Consider the following 21727-nt stretch of genomic DNA (forward strand, 5'->3'; position numbering starts at 1 on the left):
TTTCGCGGCAGGAAGCAGCCCCAGGGCGGACACAAGCCCTTCCCACCCATATTTTGACTCTTTACTCCTCACCTTGGAAGCCCCGGTGGGCACAGCCCCCTCGGCGGGGCAGAGCAGCAGGCACGGGCACGGGCCCGGGCCCCGCCCCGGGTTCCCGCCGGCGGCCGGAGGAGCGGGGCGCGGCCGGGGGCGGGCGAGGGGCGGGTTAAAAGCGGCTGCAGGTGAACGGGGAGGAACCTTAAAGCTCCGGGGCGGCGAGGCCGGGGCCGCCCGCTCCGCAGCCACCGGCGGAGCCACGTTGATCGGCGCAGCCCGGCCACGGCGCCGGGAGCTCCCGGCGAGGTGAGCGCCCCTCAGCAGCGGGCCCCGCTGAGGCAGGTGAGGGGCGCGGCGTGGAGGGAAGGAGGGAAGGGGAGCGGCGGGGCAGCTCCCACCGGGTAGCTGAGGCCGTACTTGTTGCGGGGCCGGGGCTGCGGCGGCGCCGCCGGGAGCTCTGGTGGCGCTGCCCGCCGGGGAGAGAGCGGGGCCGGGCGCGAAGCCGCCGTGTGCGCTGCCCGCCCTGTCCCGGCAGGTTTTGCCCTGCCCCGGCAGGATTTACCCTGCTCGGCATGGGCGCTCTCCGCTTCCCGTCCCCGGCTGGAGCGTCACGGGAGTGCTGGGAGCCCGCGAGCAGTTTTGGTTGGGAACGCTGGTGTCTCTGTTGGTTACGCGTTTAACTTAGGGCGAAATCTTTATTCACCCCCCAGCAGCTCTCTGTGAGCGCGTTATGTGAAGTACGTACGACCAGCCACGACAGCAAGCAAAATCAAGGTTCCTGCAATTACAGGTAATTTGCGACACGGACACGCCTACAGATGTTAAGAGAGCTGCGGGAAGGTAAACAGCTTGCATCAGTAAAACTGACAGGTCCTGTGAGTGTCTGATCACACGCTGGAAACATTCCTTAGAATTACAGGGGGAGTAGGAAATGAGGTGTGAGTCAGAAATAAATGTATTTCTGAGTATCGAGGCTGGATAAGATCGCACAAAGAATGAGTACTTACAGCCTTAAATAAAACATGAAGGACGTTCTGGAGTAAGGGCAGGAGTGCTTGCTTAGTGCCTGGCACTAGCTAGGAGCTGGGCATGTTTTGGGCATGACTGGCTTTTCTGTCATCGGGCTTTCCTAGACTGGGTGTTACTTTCACAGTCTCTCATGCTGAAGAATCTCTCCCCCGTTCTCAACAGGGGAAATGATTTCCTTGCCTTGTATCCCATTAGTTTTCACCATGTGGCCTGAAAATACTCTTGAGACAACAGACAGAGGGTTGCAAGAAGGAAGTGGCCTTTTTTTTTTCTTAAGAAAGCTCTTTTAAACCCAGGTTTTATAACTTTGATTAATGGCTGTGTCCTGCATGAAATACTAAGGGTTTGGGTCCAGATTGGTTTGGGATCACCACAGCGTATGTGTGTACACTGAGTCAAAAGCAGAATAAAATATATTTTCATCCTTAATTTTGTTAAAGGAATTATGTAATTTGTAATGTTTCTTGGCCTCCACTGCGTAGCCTGGAAACCCTGCTTGCCAGATAGATCCTTTGAGGAGCCCCAGAGAAAAGACAGTAGGCAAAAGGATGTGTGTGGTTGGGTTAGATCTGCCTTAGAGAGCAAGGCAATGGTGAGGCGAGCCTCAGCCTGGAAGAAGGTGGTATCTCCACGTGTCAACTAGGCATTGCAATGTAAATTTCCAGGCGGGCTTTTCAGCACATTTTCGGAGCCATGAGGTTACATCTGTACTGCCTGTCAGTGCTTCTAGGTGACTTCAGACGGTCCCCAGAACTGTTAGTCTCATAACTGGTAGGATTATGTATCTCAGAGCTTAAAAATGGAACTGTAAAACCCCATGATTTAGCATACTTCTCTGGAGAAATTGATCCTGTCCTGACAGGGCTAGTTTTCTCAATTTGCTGAAGCTAGGCCTATGACAGTGTTGCTATTTTGCATCCTTTGATGCACAGGTAGATTATTTGGGCAGCCTTATTTATTTTTTTATTTGCAAAAAAAGTAATTGTACATTGAAAAATGTATAGCAGGCTATCTTAGTAACTGGAAAAATAACAGCACTTTGAGTTATATGTGCAAGTTTGTCACAGTCACTTCATAACTTCTGTGGGTACTTGTGAGTAAAGAAGATGCTTTTACAAGTTGATTATTGTTAACACTTGCAGTTAAATCAGTGATCCCAGACACTGTGTGTAATAGGAGCATGGGTTGAAGCTGTTTTTTTCTTTTGATGTTTTCCCTTGTTCTGTTCCTTGCTGATTTTAATTGTTACTTAATGATGACTGATGAGGAAGGAAAACTGTGACTCTTCCCTGGCTAAATACCAGTTTGTGTAAGGAAAAGCTTGAAGTGATGATATATGAGGTGAGATAACATGCTGTCAAAACAGCAGGAATGTAGAAAAAGAGAAGCACATCTCCTGTCAGTTGATAAAAGAATGTTGAAACTACTTCTATTCCTTATCTTACACCTGCATTTCTTCCTGTAATAGAGTTTTAAAAAGGAGAGACTTTATTCTTGATGAATGAAATAACAAAATACATGCTCAAGGAAAGCTACAATGCACGGTAAAATGTTAGTGTTTATAAGTTTAGTTAATGTTTCCAAAAGGGTTTGAGTTTTGTGGGAAAGAAGACAGAGGCTTGTTAATTTTAGAGGAAAGGAGAGACTTGTAGAGGGAATGTAGACATCTGCCTAGGTGTAGGAGGATGGAAATAGGCATTAGGTAACAGTCTTAAAAGAAAAAGTAACATGAAAAAGTCATAACTAAAAAAATATTTTGATGACCAGAAGCAGGGCGCAGTACCTCTAAAACTTTCTTTATGATTTATGGGAAATAGGACACTTGTATCAGTGGAGACCTAGTCCTCGGGAATTCAGCTTTCTTCCAAAGTAAGAAGCTTTAAGCACACTTAAGGAAAGTTTTACAGGGGAAAATGGCTGAGACAGGCTAAACTCCAATAGAACTTGTGCTGTCTTGTTATGTCTTCAAGTGTGACCTCTGATTTCCTGTTTTGGATGAGTGGAATGAATTTTGTGCAGAGATGTTCTGGAGGATAGGAATCTCCAGTTACACTTGCAAGCTGGTGAAATAGGTATGAATGCTTTCAAGCATCCTTGGAAAATGGCTTAAAACTTATGTGAGGACATGAATATGGGACAGTCGTAAGGGTGTCATTGTGGGCAGAAACTGAACCCTCAAATGCTCTTGATATTTAAGTAGCATAATTTTTTTAATAACATTTAACTACATACAAATTGGGTCCTAATCTGTTGGATTTCTCTGGATTTCATACTGGCTTTAATTAGAGCAAAGAATGCCTCCTGTTTTCCTAAACTTGAGTAGAAGGAAAGAACAATGCTCACAGTGTTCAGACCTGCAACTGTCAGAGGTTTCCTGTTCCAGAATAGTCTTTGCCTGTTCTTGTGTCAAATCAGATATACTGTAATCCCTCTGTTGTGGCTCTTCTCCTCTCCAGTTTCCACTCTGATCCGGAGATAAGTGTTCAGAACAAAGTTGAAGAGCTACTAGGGAGAGTTGCGCAGGCTTTTGTGATTGTTTGGCTGCTCCTTTGATCTTTTCCAACTTTTTAGGAAAGAAGTAGAGTTTGTTGATATTCTAGAGTCTTCTAGCAGCATACTCCTTGAAGTTTTTAATCTACTGCTGTAAAATTAAAATAGCTGGAAGCTACCAATTAAAGGATTTTAGTTGCCAAGGTCTAAGTTCAAAGCTTTTTCTTGCATTTTGAACTCTGTATTAAATCTATAGCAATGTAGGGAGCTGCATTCTTTTTCAGGTGTCAGAAATATCCTGGATGATTGAATTCAAGCTTGGTGCTTCCAGCTTTGAACTGTTACCTGTCTTGGTCCATTGAGCCTGTGAAGCTTGTAATTGCAGTAAAGCATTTCTCTCACAGGAGAACAGCCCTGTGAGATTTTTGTTATCTCCAGTTTAGTGTCTGGGAAACTGAGGTATGGGACAGACTGACAAATTAAGTAGGAAGTCTGAATAAGTTAGCAAGTGATTGCTGTAGCCTGTGTAACCACCTTTCTTGGTGAAATGGAAGGATGCTGTCTTTTGGAAGATGCTAATCTGTATTTATTAGAAGCTTTCTTGCTTCAGCCTTGACAGTGCTGCTGTTCTTGTAGTACAGCACCAAAACTAGCTCAGCAATAGGAATAACGAAATCTACACACTGGCAATTAAGTGCTTGCTGTAAACTAGATGCCAGGTTGGCAGGGTGGAGGCATGCTGATGCAAAACTGCTGAAACAGAGACTAGGGTGTTCCTCAAATCTGAGTAATGACACAGCATTATGCAGCTCTAGGACACCTCGGTGCTTGTTATCACCTCCCCCTATGAGCCCCTGTTCTAGTGCAGCTGTTGAAATCAACACCTGAAGGGAAATTTGCTCAGCAGCACATTTGAATGCATGTTGGACCTCAACGTGCAGCAGTACTTCTTGTGCGAAGTTGAGTCATAAATTTTGGTAATGATTTTAATTCTGTTAGTTTAGATGTTCTGAAGCTTTTCTGTGGCAACAGTTCTGCATTAAACTGCTTCTCTTTGGTATGTGAGTTGCCTTTGTCCCCACCTGGGGGGTAAGCAGGGACACTTGAGACCAGTGCTTTTTGGCTTAAAGATTATCTTGGTTAACACATTCCCACATGGAATGAAGTGACTTTTTTCTTGGCAGTCTGCTGATCTTTTTATCAGTATCCAGAGGCACTGCTGAAAGTGGTGGAAAGTCACCCCAAACTGAGAACTCCTGGCGCACGGTACACTAAAATTCTGATGGAAGTGGAGTCGTGAATACCCTCTAAATTTCTGTGTAAATCCAGTACAGTAAATAAATTGGTATCCATACTGAAGATGAGAAGGGTATAATCATAGTCTGAATTTGTGCATAAATTAGGGGTCTGTGGACCTCTTCTTGAACGGGACTCCTAGATGTTCTGTAGCATAAGCAGATACTGTCATACTTGCTTTTGACTATTTTTTTTCTTGTTCGATAATATCGTATAGCACAAGCACCATATATGTACGTGATAGAGACACCATCTTCTGTTGCTTTTACACCTTCACTGTATCCCAGCTGTGCATTTAGCCACTGAGTGATGAATTTCCAGTATAACAGTCTTGAACAAAGGAAAACGGGTTCTGTTAACAAGCCAGCTGTAGTCATAAACAGGGGAGCTCAGTGATGATTGTCCTCAGTGTTGCGAATTGCAGGGATTTGCACTGGGTGTGTGCACCGTCCTGTGATTGAGGTTTAATGTAGGCTTACAGGAGCTAGTTTAAAGTAGAAGGCAGTTTAGCCATGGCAGCACAGAGCTCAAAATACTGCCCATAAGCTGTAGAACTACAGAAGGAGTTAAGCTGGAGTGCTTCTCTTGCTGCTATCTAGCTTGCTGGGGGGGGAACCCCACAAATCAACAACAAAAAAAATAAACCCCAAATGAAACACCTGCTTGTGTAGCTGTGTTGTGTCATCATACAGAACTGTTTCCCTTGTAACTTAACTTTTCAGTCAGGTGTGGTGATCTTTTATGATTGTTTTTAACTGTTAACTGTAACAACCATATCCCACTGTGGTCCTCTAATTGTTGAATGAAACAGAAGGTGCTGCTGGTAGTAGAACAGATCTGTGTGGAGACTTGGAAAAGCTTATTTTCGTGCCCAGTTGCAATTTTTGTGAAGGAGAATTTAACATTTAATGCACTCCCCTGTTAGAAATTATTCTAAATGCTTAGTTACTCAACCTCGCGAACTTCAGCTGTCTTCTGTTCTTCCAAGTTTCTTCCTTTATAACCAATCCCTGTCCTCATTCCTACTTCACATTTTTTCCCAGAATTCACTTAAGCTTTCATGCCTTTGATGTACCATCAAACTAGGTAAGTCCTTGGCTATCTACATACTATTATTTCTGTAAGCATTTGGCAGGATTTGCTCACATAGAAATAGTATCTGGACTGTCCCTATTAAAATAGGACTTACCAACCCATTAATGGGATGTCATTTTCCTGCCTTCTTCTCCTTTGGTCTGCAAGGCTGTTAATATTTTACTTGCTAGTGAAAATGAAAGCAAGTATTTGAAAGAAAGATAACCTATGATCAAGGTTCTGAGTGAGTAAAGAGTAAATGAGCCATCACATCAGTACAGTAGCCCTGATGGGGTGTTCGGTTGGAGTGATCTGCACTGGTGGCTTTAGTAGTTTGAAAGGTCATACTTGGCTAACTTAAATTCTGCTTGGATCACTGTGTCTGTTTGTTAGAGAGGGGAAGACACTTTGGCAGTGTCTGAATTGCTTTTACTGGATCCCTTAAGTTGCATTGAGGGGAACTGTTTAAAGCCAGCTAGTAGGAAACACTGTGGCCAGAGTATTTGTATGGCATTCAGGATGCCTGGATATGGCAGTACAATCGTTCAAGGAGAAGATAGTGAGACTTCACTGGTCTGATCAGTAGCACTCGGGAGCAGTCCAGAAGTCATGTGACTCTCCACCAGTGTCAAAAGAAGCCTGAGAGGCTCTGAGCAAGAAGGGGCAAAGGTTGGTGACTTGCTCAGCAAGCAGTGGGAAGAACACTGAATAGTGGCAGGAGGAGCTGAAGAGATAGCTGAAAGATTTGGTAAGGTGTGTGGGAAGGGTGAAGGGAGGAGTGTTTGGGCAGATAGGAGACAAAGGCTTTTTTGGAAAGGAGATGTAATGTAACCAGGAGACTCAGGACAAAAGACTGCCTCTTCAAAGTGTGGTGGCTTTTTTCTTCTTTCTTGATCCAGATACAGATGTGTCTTTCCTAGAATTGAAGTACAGATTTTTGGCTTAACAAGCACAATATACTCTCAGAGAATATGGAGCTAGTCAGAAGAAGAGGAGTGTTGCCAATGCCACTTTCCTGCTGACTGCTCATTCTTACCCATGCTTTGCAACTTGCAGCCTGGGGTTTTTGTTGTTGGTGGTTTTTTTGGGTTTTCTTTTTTGTTTGTTTTGGTTGTGGGTTTGTTTTGTTTGTTTTTTTTTTATGTAGCTCTCCTTTTCAGATGATCTGTGGGTCTGTACTGTTAAGCAGATTGATTAAATGAATTAGGTTAAAAAAAAACCAAACCAACCAAAACATACTAGTCCTGGGAAGAACTTACGGACAAGTTGCCTGCTTTATAATGCACCTCCAAAAAGTCACAGGACATGAGCTGCAGTGTGACCTTAGCAGAAAACAGAACTAGGGGAGCTTCTTGAGCTAAGTATACACTGGGGAACTTGTATTTTGAATCTCCCTCTGCACAGGGAGAAGGAAACAAATCCATGTGAAATTATGACAAAATAGCAGCACTAGTGGTGTGCGGTGAGATGTGAAGCTAATAAACAGGGCTTATGAGGAGCAGATACATAGGTTTCACTTCACAGCCTTTTCACTCTAAGAAGATGGTTGACAGGGAGGGAGAAGTAAGGACTCTGGAGGAGTTACAGGATAGGTGGATAATGTGTGTAATACCGCTGTTTGCCTGGTGCCAGTCTTCTACAGGATTTATTTTCAAATGTTCATAAGTATTTCTAGTACTTAGTCATAGTACTTAGTTGTAGTGTCATTTTATAAGTACTGTAATTGCCATGTGTGTGTGTAATAGTACCAGAGAACTCTAAAAACTCTCCCTCTGTAACTGTCCCTCTGTTTAACAATGCAATAACTGCAAAGGAAAATTCTGAAAGAATCAGTCAGATGATAGAAAAGGAGTGGAAACAGTTAAAAAATCCAGCTGATATGTTTAGTAAGGTTCTCTGGTATTAAGCGTCTTTCCTGTGTCCTCATAGGTTGTTAACTCTAGAGTTAGTTGTTAGTTGTGAACTGTGTGCTAATGAAAAAAGACTCTTTCTTCTTGGAAAAAAATAACCTAGTAGGATAGCAAGGTAAATCTGTTTGTGTGGTTTCAGTCACATACAGAGGAAATAGCCCATATAGATAGTGCATCCTGAAGGAGGGTCAGGAAAGGTTCTCTCCAATCTGGAGGAGGTCTTGGATCTCCCCCTTGGTTTTCACCTCCTGGAGTATAACCCCACACAGTCAACCAGCAGGATCTGAGGGAAATGTAGGTTATGGAACTAGTGAAGGGAGATTACATTTGAATCCCAATAACTCAAGGAAAAGATACCATTGTGTTGCATAACAATTAAGTGTCCTCATTTTCTCTGAGCTGTTGTGTACTTTGACTGATACTCAGTCAAAGCATGTGGCCTACTGATTATATGTATCTCACTGTAAACCAGGAAGGTTTTTGACATTACTCAGAATGGGAGTGTGACGTAAAAGACAACTACAAAATACTGTCATAATTTTCTTCCTCATGTGGTGTGATCCAGCTCAGAGTCAGGAAGATCTTGTGATTGCTATGATGACCTTTTTGCCAGTAGCTGCTCTTTAAAGCAACTTTGAAAAGATGATTTTGCTTATTGGTGCTATATGCTGTAAATGCCAAAGAAATATGTGCTCTGAGATAGAAACATATTAACAAAGTTGTGAAATAAAAACCTGCATGAGCAATTCCAGAATCAAGAGATCTGTGAGCACTATTAGAGGGTCCTGGCTGATAGGCAAAAGTGCCAGTTTCTTGAATACACAGTAGTTTGCAAACTAATTTTCTGTAAATCCATCTGAAGTGGAGGGATGTGGGAAGATTGGCTGGAATGCCTCTGAATGCTCTCTGTAGAAAGCTGTTTGTGGAAGCTGCAAAAATTCAGACAATTTTGGTGTGCCTGAGGAGGCCGAAAGGTGAAATCTTAATTCATTACAGTCATAGTACTTTGAAACTCACCTGCTGGAAACTATATTCTTCTGTTGAAAAAGTCTCTGAGCTACTGCTGGCCTGTCTGAACTCTTCAGGTATTGACTGTAGCACTCTCCCAGCCTCCAGAATATCTCCCCTAATCTAGGACTAATAAAGTTGGTGTTATGAGACTAATAAAGTCTGTGTTATAACTCCAACATGACATGCATTCACAATGGAGGAGTCCTTATCCATTTACCCTTGCTTTATACCCTTATCCACTTGCCCTTCTTGTAGTTAGTGGAAAGAAAAGCAATTTTGGTATGAATCTTAAGCATTGATTTTAAATGTCCAACTGGAGATGGATAATGACCAGGATTTTACCTCCTTGCTTCAAGCTAATGTGGAGTTTGCTTTGACTACGAATGCAGTCGCATTTTTTAAACTGGTGAATGCAGGTTATCCAGACCTTCTCATGGAAGGTGCAAAGCATTAGCAGTAGTTGCTCAAGGTCTGTCTTTATTGCAGGAATGTATTCAAATCATTATTTACACTCTAAAGATAAGGATAAACCCATTGGCTTTGATTTATATAGGAATTCTGTCTAACATGTTATTTTTTAACATAACATCTACCTTACTTTTGGCTGATATCTTCTATCATTTTGTTACAACTTCTAGTAGCTTGATAAGAGTATCTTTTAATTTAAGGCTGTGTTCGTAATTTTCCCATCTGTCTTTCTTACTTAATGTGGCATTGGCAAATACACCTAGGAGTCAAATGAATGTGGTGCCATGTGTGTAATCCAGTATGAAATACTACCTGCTGATATGTGATTAGGTTAGCATGTGTGACTAGTTGTAGGTAAGCCCTCTGCGTCAACAGAACGTTACCACAGCCAGTGGATGTGCTGCAATTATGATACTGCCTTTATTTTAAACCACATGCTTGCTGGTATTTGTTTCCTGTCTTGATTAATCTTAGTTTTATTTATTTGTCCTGTCTTAGGTCAGAGGACTGAAACAAGACCATGGATTGGGGAGCTCTGCATACCATTTTGGGAGGTGTAAACAAGCACTCCACCAGCATCGGGAAGATATGGCTCACAGTCCTCTTCATCTTCCGTATCATGATCCTGGTTGTGGCTGCAGAGAGAGTCTGGGGAGATGAACAAGATGATTTTGTCTGCAACACGCTTCAGCCTGGCTGCAGAAATGTTTGCTATGACCACTTTTTCCCCATCTCTCACATCAGACTCTGGGCCCTGCAGCTGATCTTTGTCTCCACACCTGCGCTGCTAGTGGCCATGCATGTGGCTTACAGGAGGCATGAGAAGAAAAGGCAGTTCAGAAAAGGAGACCAGAAATGTGAATTCAAGGACATCGAAGAAATTAGGAAACAGAGGTTTCGTATTGAGGGCTCCTTGTGGTGGACATACACCAGCAGCATCTTTTTCAGACTGATCTTTGAAGCAGTCTTCATGTACGCGTTTTATTTCATGTACGATGGGTTCCGAATGCCTCGCTTAATGAAGTGTAATGCCTGGCCCTGCCCCAACACTGTAGACTGCTTTGTTTCCCGACCTACTGAAAAGACCGTGTTCACTATTTTCATGATTGCTGTGTCCAGCATTTGCATTCTTTTAAATGTGGCTGAATTATGTTACTTACTGGCAAAGTTTTTCCTCAGAAGGTCTAGAAACGCTGGAAATTCAAAACAGCAATCCAACCATGAGAATAAGGAAGAAACCAAACAAAATGAAATGAATGAGTTAATATCTGATAGCTGCCAGAACACAGTTATAGGGTTTACAAGTAGCTAAGGTGGTGCCAGTGCTGATGTTCACTCTTTTTGGAGTGAATGTTTTATTTAAAGGCTGCAAATGAAATTTGTTGTATGAAACAAAGTTGGGTGAGGTTTTGATGCATAGTGTCAGATGTTGAGTAGGTACATGTCTGGGAAAAGTTAGGGCAGCCTAAACATGTGAAAATTGTGTGAGGATTAAATAGGAAGATACACTTTCCTGTGAGTACCCTTACAAGCTGACTATGACAAGTGGGAAGCCCACTGCTACCATCATGCTGACACAGCTCCTGAACACTAAATGCAACAGCAATAAGAACAAAACTCTTTCCAAGCTAGGTATTTTAGTATTACAAGATGTTTTGTAATAGTGATAGTTTTTACTTGTGAACTGATGATTAAAATATTTTTCTAAAATCTAAGATTTCATGTTACTTAAGGTGTTATAGTACACGACTGACTGTGTTTTATTTCTTAACCAGGCATATGCAGATGAACCCTGTAATACCATATTCATAGGGAGGAGAGAGCAATAGGCTATGTACATCTTCACAGCTTTGCAAGTGCTGCTTGAGTCTGGGCAGGTAACTTGAGACGCTTGCATACACGCTGCTGGCTGTAGGGGAATTGTATGAAAGCCCACCAGTGTGGAAAATTGAGGTACCTAGATTCTGAGTTCAAACTCCTGCCTAAAAACAACACAAGAGTATAGTTACAGCCTATGTAGACTTGTTTAAACAGCTAGCAGACCTGGTAATCTCACCAATCTCTTCATTGCTTACTGTCAGTTTTATAGCAACTTACATAAGTTTATGTAGATGTTTATTTCTCTAATGTATTAACTGTTTCTTTATACTGTATCACATCATGGAACTTTTTTGGTTTTGATTTGTTTGCTTTTTTGTAGTGGACTCATGGTGCTGTTATGAGACTAGAGTCTGTCTGGTTTCAAGGACATGGAAAAGTATTCCTGGAAATGGAGCAAGTCTTCTGAATAAAAGGCAAACACTTTAACCTTTCTTAGTGAAGTGAGAGTCTATATGTGAATGCTAGGCAAGATTGTAAGTAGGAACTTAGAAAAATCTTTTTCAAGTAGAGACTCTACATCCAAAGTGCACATAACCTCTAGGCACCCCTCATTCCCATCCAGGGCACTGATGCCTTAATTCTGTTGTCCCTACTCCAATGGAGATACACAGGAAACACTGAGTGCGTGGCAGTATGTGGCTGTGGGAGGGGTGTGCTTGTGAAAGCAGGGGAACCTGAAAGTCAGAGGTGGGTGCAATGCAAAACAGCTATATTGTCTTGTGTGCTTCCTGTTTTGGGCCACTTCTCACCAACCACCATGGATACACTGACCTTGGTAGAGCTAAGTTTTGGGGGTTTCTTTGTTTGTTGTCATTTTACAAATGGATTGGCCTCACTATTTTTGTATAATGGAACTACTCTTCCAAGGTGCAGAACCAAGAGCAGGTATCCTTAGGAGTAGATACTGCAGAGTGCCCTTTTCCTCATGCTGTTTTATGAGGAAAGGGCACTCTCACACTTCTTACAGGTGCTAGCACAGCTCTGCGTGTGTGTCCATGTTCTAAGAGGGCTTCAGTGGGCTGGTTGTTTTATTTATGACCAGTAAAACCCTAATGGAGCCGGCACAAGCAACAGGAGAGGGAAAATACCTAGAGTCAGCTCTGTCCCTGCATGAGGGCCTGAGCTGAGCCCTGCCATTTATCTATTCTCTTCCACTGGCAAACTCCTGATCTTTCCTGCCATCACAGCACATTTTCTTTTTTAATCACTGTTGTGAAAAGAAATTGCTGCTAGTCTTCTGAATGTGTCTACCAGCAAGCTTGAGGAAAAGGTATACACAACGATAGTATACTAGTGTATACAATTCTCTCTGCAGATTTAAGGGAGCTGATCCCTTAGGGTCAGGAAAGTGGATGCTCAGGCTGTACCTTGCTGGATCACTCCTCAAGCTGCCCAGGTGCACAGGCAGAGTGGTGGTTCCAGGGTGTGAAGATACAGCTACTTCTCTTCCAGGACTCTGTTTCATGGAACAACTTGAGACTTGACTTTCATCTGGGACATCTGTGGATCACATACCATATTGTAAACATGAATGGAGATCAGTTAATAATTATGCTTGACTGTGTCTTACCTCCTTAGTGATCAATTTGAAATAGCCCTATGCTGAATTCAAATAAACCTGTGAAACACCTTGAGGTAGATATGTTTTCCTCAGATGGAGGAGGGGTAGTTTTTCTTGGTCTATGATAAAATGCAGGCCTGCAAAATCCCAAATGGGGATATGATGATAGCTCTCTCTGTGGTTTTTCTTTTCCTGCTCACAAGTTTTCAAACAGTGAGTTCTATTCTATCCGTTAGTTTTTTCTAGAACGTCTGTTCCATGACTGTTTTTCTTTTCACCCTGGGTAAGTGGGCAAAGTTTCAGTGAAGAAATTGGTTGTCTGCAGTCCTTTGTAGGCCAGCACAAGTCTGTGTGTGGCCATGCTGTAGATGGATTTGGGTTGGCTGGAATTTCTTGCGTGGTAGCCAGGGCCTGGTAAGGTGCAGTCTGGCAAAACTGCCCTGTTGCTGTGGTGTCCTGGCAGCCAGATGGGTTGGGAACAAATGTGCCAGTCCCTGTTGAATCTGCACCAAGGGCAGCTGTAAATCAAAGAGCCAGGGCTGATCTGAGGCTTCACTAGCACTAAACTATTGATCATCTGAGCAGGCAAGACAGTTGTGACTTGTGATGTGTTTGGCTGAAATATTTCTTCTCATTGTATGTACAGCCCTCATTATGAACACTCTTCTCTGAAATATCCCTAATTTCTGTTACTGCCAAGGTAAAGTCCCTGACAGTTTCAGTGCTCTCTTTAAATTATTCCTAGTAGATGGCACCATGATGAAATGACAGCTTTAGTGACTTGTTTCTCCAAGTCAGCTTCCCCCTGCATTTTGTGGTCTCAGTAGAGGAGGCAGCTGTGTTTAGTAGGGTCGCAGTTAACCCTTTCTGCAGGGAAAAACTGAGCTCCTTTTCTTGGTTTCCAACTTCCTGTGCCTTTCCCTACTGGCTGAGGCTGGCTGGGGCTGCTCTGAGCTGCAAAGCACAGCTGCCCTCAGACATTCTCTGTGCCCTTGCTCCCTCTCTGCAGCCATCCCTCTGGGAGAGGGTCTCCCCTGTAACTCTCTCACCTACTGGTGACTGGGTTATACTATACTGGCACCACCATCCTCCCATGGTAGTTCAGCCAGTTTTCTCTGATGGCAGCTGGCTCACCTGTCTCTGCCCGTCCCTGCTGCTGTTCCCCACCCTGCGATTTCTCCTTTGTTATGCCTGGGGCAGAGATTGCTTAAATTGGTTTTGATGCCAAAGGATTAATCAGAGCCTCTGGAAAAGCTCTCTTGCAAATTCCCTGCATCCCCTCCCACCTTCTGGTCTTGCTGTCCTTTCAATAGGCAGGAGCTCTGACTGCCTACAAGTGCAGCGGCGCTGACTGCTGGACTCTGTTCCTGTTATGCACCATGGCCCTTGACTCCAGCACCCTGCTCCATCCTCTCTCCCTCTCAGCCCAGCCCCACTGCAACTTTGACTCTGTTTTCCATTGACCTAGGCCCATCCCAGCAACCCTGCATGCCAAAGATCTAAAAGCAAGTGAGACCAGCTGTGGGATGGTCTGAACCCGCTCTCCTCCTTTTGCACAGTCAGGCTGCCTCCCCTACGCCAGGTCCTGCAGCCATGAGCTCTTTGCTGCCAGGTTAGTCACTTTGGCTCCCCAGCCCTTTTTGTGGTGTGTGTTGTGTCAGCCCAGTGCCTCAGCCACCCTTGCCCTGCAAGAACATGCTGGGAAGCACTGCCGTGGCCAACATGAGGCAGACCTCTGCTCCTAGCTGCCTGGTATGTTTTTCTGTTGCCACTGTTATCTGTATTCCCCTTACCAAGCTGAAGCTGTATTACAATCCTGCTGAAATAAATCTATTTCATAGAATTATAGAATAGTTTGGGTTGGAAGAGACCTTGAGAGGTCATCTAGTACAACCCCATTGCAATGAGCAACAGTATCTTCATCTAGATCAGGTTGCTCAGAGTCCCATCCAACGTGACCCTGAATCTTTCTAGTGATGGGGCATCTACCATCTCTCTGAGCAACCTGTTCCAGTGTTTCACCACCCTCATTGTAAAAAATGTCATCCTTATATCTCTCTAGTCTGAATCTGCCTTCCTTTAGCTTAAAATCATTACCCTTGTCCTATTGTAACAGGCCCTGCTAAAAAATCTTTCTTATAAGCTCCTTGGAGCTTATAAGGTCTCCTTGGAGCCTTCTCTTCTCCAGGCTGAACAACCTTAATTCTCTCAGCCTGTCTTCACAGGAGAGCCCTTCCATTCCTCTGATCATTTTTGTGGGCCTCCCCTGGACTCATTCCAACAGGTCCACACCTTTGCTGTTCTGAAGACTTCAGAGCTGGATTTAGCACTGCAGGTGGGGTCTGAGCAGAGCAGAGGGGCAGAATCCCCTCCCTGGCCCTGCTGCCCACCACTGGAAGCAGCCCAGGACACCACTGGCTTTCTGGGATGTGAGAGCACATTGACAGCTCGTGTCCAGTCCCTCACCCACTAGCACCACCAAGTCCTCAGCAGGGCTGCTCTCAATCCCTCCATCCTATGGATACTTAGGGTTGTCCTGGCCCAGGTTCAGCACCTGGTGTTTGGCTTTGTTGGACCTCATGAGGTTCCCACGGGCCCACTACTTGAGCGTGTCCCGGTCCCTCAGGTGTGTAATTTGAAAACTTGTTGAGGGTGCACTTGATCCCACTGTATACTTCTGATATCACTGATGGAGATATTACAGAATATTCTGAGTTGGAAGAGACCCACAAGGACCACAAAGTCCAACTCTTAAGTGAATGGCCCATATTCAAACAGACCACCTTGGTGTTACTAGCACTATGCTCTAACCAACTGAGATAATCTCAGTGGCTCAAATTAAAGGTCATATGGTTTGAAACTGCCAGCCATGGCAGAGGAAAGGGGATACAGGTGGGCCCATGGGCAGAGACCATCTCCACCACAGCAAACTTCTTCACAGGGACATTGCACGGGCTGCAGTGACCGTGTGACTGGTGAGGCAGCCTTTCCCCTGCCAGAGGCAGAGTATACGCCCGTTTCCCTGAAGAGCCCTGTATTGTCAGGCTTGTACTTCTCAGCTTAGGCAGGTAAAGGTGAATGGCCTCCTTTTCAACTCCAACAGAAGCTGAAAATAACATTTCTGCAGGTTCCCACCCGCTTGTCCCTGCACCCCTGACACTGTTCTGGAGTACGGCTGCTTCTCCAGCACGCAGGCAGAGTCGGGTGGCTCGGGTGGACTTCTCCAGAAAGCAGCACCCAGCGCTGTGATTGACACACAAAGCAATGGACAGGTGGGTCCGTGGGAGGAAAAGATAGGGAGAGGTTCTTGCAGAGCCCTGACTCAGCCATCAAGTCCCAGCAAGGGCCCCAGCCAGCACCCTGTCTCATCCCTGGCAAGAGGTGTATGGACAGGAGTGCCACTCCCTGCACCTTGTCATTGTGGCCACCTCCTGCCTGAGCTGCTAGGACACCCATCAATGCCAGAATTCACTTCAGCCTCTCCACCCCACCAGTGCTCTGAACATCAGGTTGGCCCTTTCTGCAAGCTTGCAGATATTTCAGATCCAAAGCTCCTCACTGTCACTCAGCAAATCCCTGTTGATTCCAAGCAGGCTTGGGCTGGGCCCTTAGGAAGGGTGTAACTCCTTAAAAACACTGCAATACCACCCAGATATTTTCTGCACTCCCCTTTTGCGACATCAGTCCCATTTCATACAGCAGCTATTACCTGCTGGCAGCAGATCTCCACAGTGGACTCCTAATTCCTGGCTGAGGCCGTGCCCATCCACTGCCGGCAGCGATGGTGCCCTGGTGCTGGGCAGGATGAAGAGCCTACACTGATGTGTGGTCATGCTCTCACAGCCACTTCAGCCACTTCCAGTTTCTGCTGGTGGCTGCAGAAACAACTTCATTACTTAGAGGAGGAGGGGGAGAGCTCCCTAGAATGTTCTGGCTTAACAAACCCAAGAGTCATTTTTTCTCCTGCTGTGTTGGATGTTGGGTAGTCATTTATTTGTGTATGAGCCCATGAATCAGAGCGGTTTGGGACAGCAAGATCAGTGAAGCAGGAAGGTTTTACACCCTGCTGGCTCCCAACCCAACAGAACTCTTAGTCCATGGCAGTCAGGCTATTTGACTTCCTTCAGGCCCAGAGGCAGAGCTGGTTCTGCTCCTAACAATCCAGAGCAGCATGGTGCAGCCTTTCTGTATTAGCAAAACCACAGTGGAGTCCTGGCTAACCTAATTTCTCCCAGTATTTTACATCTCCTTGTTGTAATTTACATGATGCACCTCTCAGGCCAGTGACCCATCTCAGCGATGCCTTTTGGACATCTGGGAAATTTATTAAACAACATCTGGCAAGTATTAAAAAATTATGAATAAAATGATTTAAAAATGATTAATAAATGATTAAAATTATTAAAAATTATGAATAAAGCATGACAACGGCCTCGAGAAAGAGTCCTCTGATGCCACCTAGGACATGTGAAAACCCTGGAAAGAAAAGCAACTGTGAATCCTATGGTCCAGGTAAAACTCCCAGTATGTCCCTGGGGCTAAAGTTCACAACAGTGAACCTGGAATGGCTCTTGCAGCTTTTAGCCAGATGTGGTGGCACAGGAGGGAGAATTTAATTCTGTTATTAGGAATGACGGCTTGGGTTTAATTAAAATATTGCCCAGGTAGGCACAGAGTGTGTGTTCAATTGAAGGTAATAAAAAAACGTTTGAAAGCATCCAAGAGAGGCTGTCAGAAAAGAATTGGCACACTCAGCTATTTATTCAGTTTTTGATTTTTTTATCTGGTAAAAATTTAACTAGCTCACCAGTCCCTGCAAAGTTTCCCAGAGCAGATAAGGCTTGTGCAGTGAGCAAGAACACACGTGTCTCCCACACCACAGCTGTCCAAATGGGGCTGAACCCAGCTCTGATCCCACAGTTCCAAAGGGAGGAAAAATGAAAATATCAGTTTGTATTGACACAGAATAAGTGTAGCAAAAAGTAGGATTCCCAGCAAATGTTTTAAAACCTGGGTTAAGGACTCAACTTTTGTTTTGGCATCTCTTATAATTATTTGTGTTTAAAGGGATATTTTCAGCAGAAGAGGCTGATAGAAGATAAAATCATTAGATGATGAAAGAGAATTAGTTTGGATCAGAAAATAATTAAGGTACATTGAGGAAAGATCTTTTTACCAGTAGCACTATGATAGGTAAAAACTAAAATTAATTTCAAGGAAAGATTTTAACTCCTCATCCAACTCCCTGGTTTACAGTGGCTTGAACACCTTCAGGAACAAGAATTGTCTAGGCAGGCACTTCAGTCAGCTCTGCTCTGTGCCCTAAGGAGAAAGAGAAAGAAAAAAAAGAGGCAAACCAAAGCAAAGCAAACCAACCAACCAACCAAACAATCTCCCCCCACCTCAAATATTTAGACGTGTAAAGAAAAAAATTGCTAATGAAATAGATAATTATATCACCCAGTTGTGCTGGTGGGTGGGAGGCAGGTTCAGCTGTCCTTGGGGGTCAGAGACCTAAAGGGGGGTCTCAAAGACACACATGATTTCTGGTACAGAGCTGGGAAGTGTGTCCACACCCAGCAGAGGGGAGAAGTGATGACCAGAAACACCTTCCTTTTTCTTGGTCACTGTAAGGAAAAAGAGCAGCATCAATGAAGCAACTTCTTCATTTGTTCACAGACACATGAAACTGATAACGTGGAACTTCATTTACTATGCAAGAATTAGAGCTGAAAGGGGAATGCTGCATAACTCAGTTTTACCTCCTCACAGCCTAGAGGGATAACCTTGATTCCAAGCTTATTTTTATGTTTATCCACTGTTTATTGTAAAGATTAAAGTCGTGCTGGAGCTTCCTCTGCAGGGAGAGCCTGACTTGCCAAACTGCCACCCACGCTTCGTCCCTCTGGCATTTCTCCTGTTCTTCCCAGCACCGAGGTGGGGTTAATATGGAAGTTACACGGGGTTACAAGGAGAAACCCCTTGTCCATCCCTCTGGTCCCTCCAGCGACAGCAGAGAGAGGAGATGAGGATGAACGACATCCACAGGGGAGAGTGGATGCCATCCAGGGAATTGAAGTGCCTGGAGGGCTGGGTGGCAGCTGGATGGGGGTTTCCTTTATTACAGCTCTGAACTGAGTAGGTGTCTAACACCTGTTTAAATCGTATCAAGTACCTAAATAGTCTCTTGGATCTCATCCCAAAACCTATCTAACCCCTTTATCACTGTGTAGGAAACCTTGATTAGCAGTCAAAGGTTTTGGCAGTCAAAGACATCCTACCAGCTAATCACCAACCAAAAGGAACACTTCACAGCCTCTGCAGGACCGACCTATGTCCTCGGCACGAATGGTCTTGTGACATCCCCTGGTTCAAACACAAATCACCAGCTTAATTTACTCCTCAGCGAGCTAACTCTCACTTTTCTTCTTCTTCTTTTTTTTTTTTTTTTGTTTTGTTTTGTTTGTTTTTGTTTTGGGGTTTTTGCTTGTTTTTTGTTTGTTTGCTTTTTGTTTGTTTGCTTTTCTTTTTTAAACAGTTCTGGTATTTTACAGTGTCATTCACCAAAGAGCTAGGAGGTATTATCCAATCGACCACTGAAAAATGGACAGCTATTAAACATGATTAAAAGCCAGCAGAAAATGCATTGTTTCTTGATGGATCTGTTAGAAAGATAGGAAAAAATGTTACTTTTTTGCACACTTACTAACCAATGAAAAAAGGTAACTGTTAGAAATAAGATGTCACAATCTGCAAATCTGAAGCAGCAGCAAATTCACCTGGATCATACTTCAGTTGTGCTTGACTTGAAGAATGCTTGAAGAATAAGGGCTATCTGTTCTTGCTTGAGCATTTCCTATATCAGAAAGGCTGCCTTGATTAACTAAATAAATTTTATATTTATCTTGATAAAATCCTGGAAAATTCCTGTGATAGATATACTTCAATTAACCTAAAACTTGGGTTCATTATTTTAGCTTATTTTGGTAAGCTGTCAGTGCTGTGAAACCAATTTGAACATTGGGTAAATTCTCAACACTAGCCAAGCCCAGCAACACTGACACCAAAAGTCCAAATATTTATTATTTTGGGGTTTAACTATAATTTTCAGAGGGTGGAAGACACCACTGAGGACTGAAACATGTTGCTGAAGTGATTCCTATAGACAGCAGGGTTCAAACCCACATCTCCATCTAACCTCAGGAGAAAGAGGTGAGAGTACCTCCCCACTGGCACAGCTCACAAGGCCTCCCTAGCTGTCCTGGGCTGTGGTATAGAAATGTAAGCCTTTCCAGAAAGTGGTGTATTTCAGAAATCTGGCCAGTCACTTCTGGGCCTAATTGGAGACAACTTTCCCCATCTCTTCCTTTGCTCTCTGGGGTTTCAAAGGGAGCACAAGCTGTTTTATTCCTGGAGCTGAACTGTGGCCACAACTCTGTCATAGCACATGTCAAATAAGCAAAACCAAAAATAATAATTATTTTAGCTATTTTTAGAGATCATGCTGTGATTTTCACATCAGCAGGCAGTGCTACTACATTACTGGGTAGTGCTGAAATTGTACTGAGTATTATAAAAAAGGAAAAAGAGATGCAAATACAATTAACCAGGCCAACTGGAGCTATGCATAGCATGAACAATCTTGTTTTTTATGCCCTTATGTTTTTTATTTCATGTCTCTGAAGTTATACACAGGCATGGAATTTTGCTGACTTACAGGCAAAATACCTGTTCCTGGGACGTACAATGGGCTGCACAACAATGCAACATGTCTTGACACAAGGAAGAATGACCTCACCTGCGGCTGTGGGCTGCAGTTTGGAAATTAAGTGTTTCAACAGCAATTGCAATCCCTGGCAGGAGCTGAAAACTCTGCATGTTCTGATCTTGAATGGAATTTCCTTGTGGCTTCACATAAATGCTGTCAATCCAAATAAATTCCAGTAGATTCTATCTCTTTTGAAATAATAGAAACTACTGCAAGTGATTTATGAGCACCCTTGCCTGATGCTCTACCCACAATGATAAAATATGTAGCAGTAAAACACCTGGTGTGGTTTAGACCTGATTTATTTTACACTTTTTGCACAAGCTAGACATGTACAGAGTTGCTGTAAGGTTGTTTTAATCCCATTTTTCTGGTGTCCAGACAACACCCGCTGCAAACTCAGGACAGCAGCCAGTCCATACCAGGCAAACTCCAGCAGGAGCACCCCGTTCCTTCCCTACACTGTGAATGCCTCCTGGTTGCATTTTGGTTTGGAACCTCACAGCCTGTGGGTCACCAAGACCTGAAATTTGCCTCTCTTCCCATCATAGGTTGAAACCCCAACATATTTGGGGAGCAATTTTTTCCTGCTTTTTTTTGCATTTGTGCACTTAGCTATGTGCCAAGACAGCCCAACACCTCTGTGCTGCCTTGACCAGGAAAGACATCCCAGTCCTTCACTGGCCAGACTGAGAAGGAACTGCAGACACAGGTTGGACAGAAGAGAGTTATACCTGGGGGTCTCTTGGAGGGCTATCCTAGCACAGATAAGGGGCTCTGGTAAGGAATCCCCAGCTAACACATCTCAGCATGCCCTGAATGTGTGGGGTTTGGGCACTTCCCTTTGAGCAATTCCCTCAAGCAATTCCCACCTCTTTTTCAAAATGCTATGCTTTTATGTAGTCAAATAACAAAGGAACAGATTTTTTTTCCCCACATGGTCAGTTTATTCTGCCACCCACCATTTACTCATAAAAATGCCAGTTCAAACAGGAACCACCCAACAGCAGGCATGTGGTGGTGCTGAGAAAGAATCTCAAATAAGGAGCAGCAACCTGGAAAAATTATTTATCAGCAAAAGAAATTATCTACTGACCCATTAAATTATGCCAGAAAGTCACCAAGCACCTGTTCAGCTGCAGCCCTTGACTTTGTGCCAGATTTTAAGCACTGAGAGTATCCGGATAATAAAAGCATTGCAAA

At 43.9% G+C, this 21727-nt stretch overlaps 1 protein-coding gene across 2 annotated transcripts; it reads left to right on the top strand.

Moving 5' to 3' along the window:
• Positions 1-232: 232 nt before the first annotated feature.
• Positions 233-11602, top strand: LOC311166209 (gap junction beta-6 protein). Of its 2 annotated transcripts, none has more exons than XM_084226064.1 (3): positions 233-342; positions 750-826; positions 9813-11602. In XM_084226064.1, the coding sequence occupies exon 3, from the start codon at positions 9835-9837 to the stop codon at positions 10624-10626; it is 792 nt and encodes a 263-aa protein (XP_084082190.1). In that variant the 5' UTR covers positions 233-342; positions 750-826; positions 9813-9834; the 3' UTR covers positions 10627-11602. The 2 variants fall into 2 exon arrangements, with proteins under 2 accessions (XP_084082190.1, XP_084082189.1); XM_084226063.1 differs by having other exon boundaries at positions 261-378; positions 747-826.
• Positions 11603-21727: the final 10125 nt, after the last annotated feature.

This window comes from Fringilla coelebs (genome assembly GCF_963513975.1).
Source record: "Fringilla coelebs genome assembly, chromosome: 2".
Classification (NCBI taxonomy): Eukaryota; Metazoa; Chordata; class Aves; order Passeriformes; family Fringillidae; genus Fringilla; species Fringilla coelebs.

Bases quoted from the DNA above. Each gene is read 5' to 3' on its own strand.
- LOC311166209 (XM_084226064.1), top strand. From the start codon at position 9,835: ATGGATTGGGGAGCTCTGCATACCATTTTGGGAGGTGTAAACAAGCAC.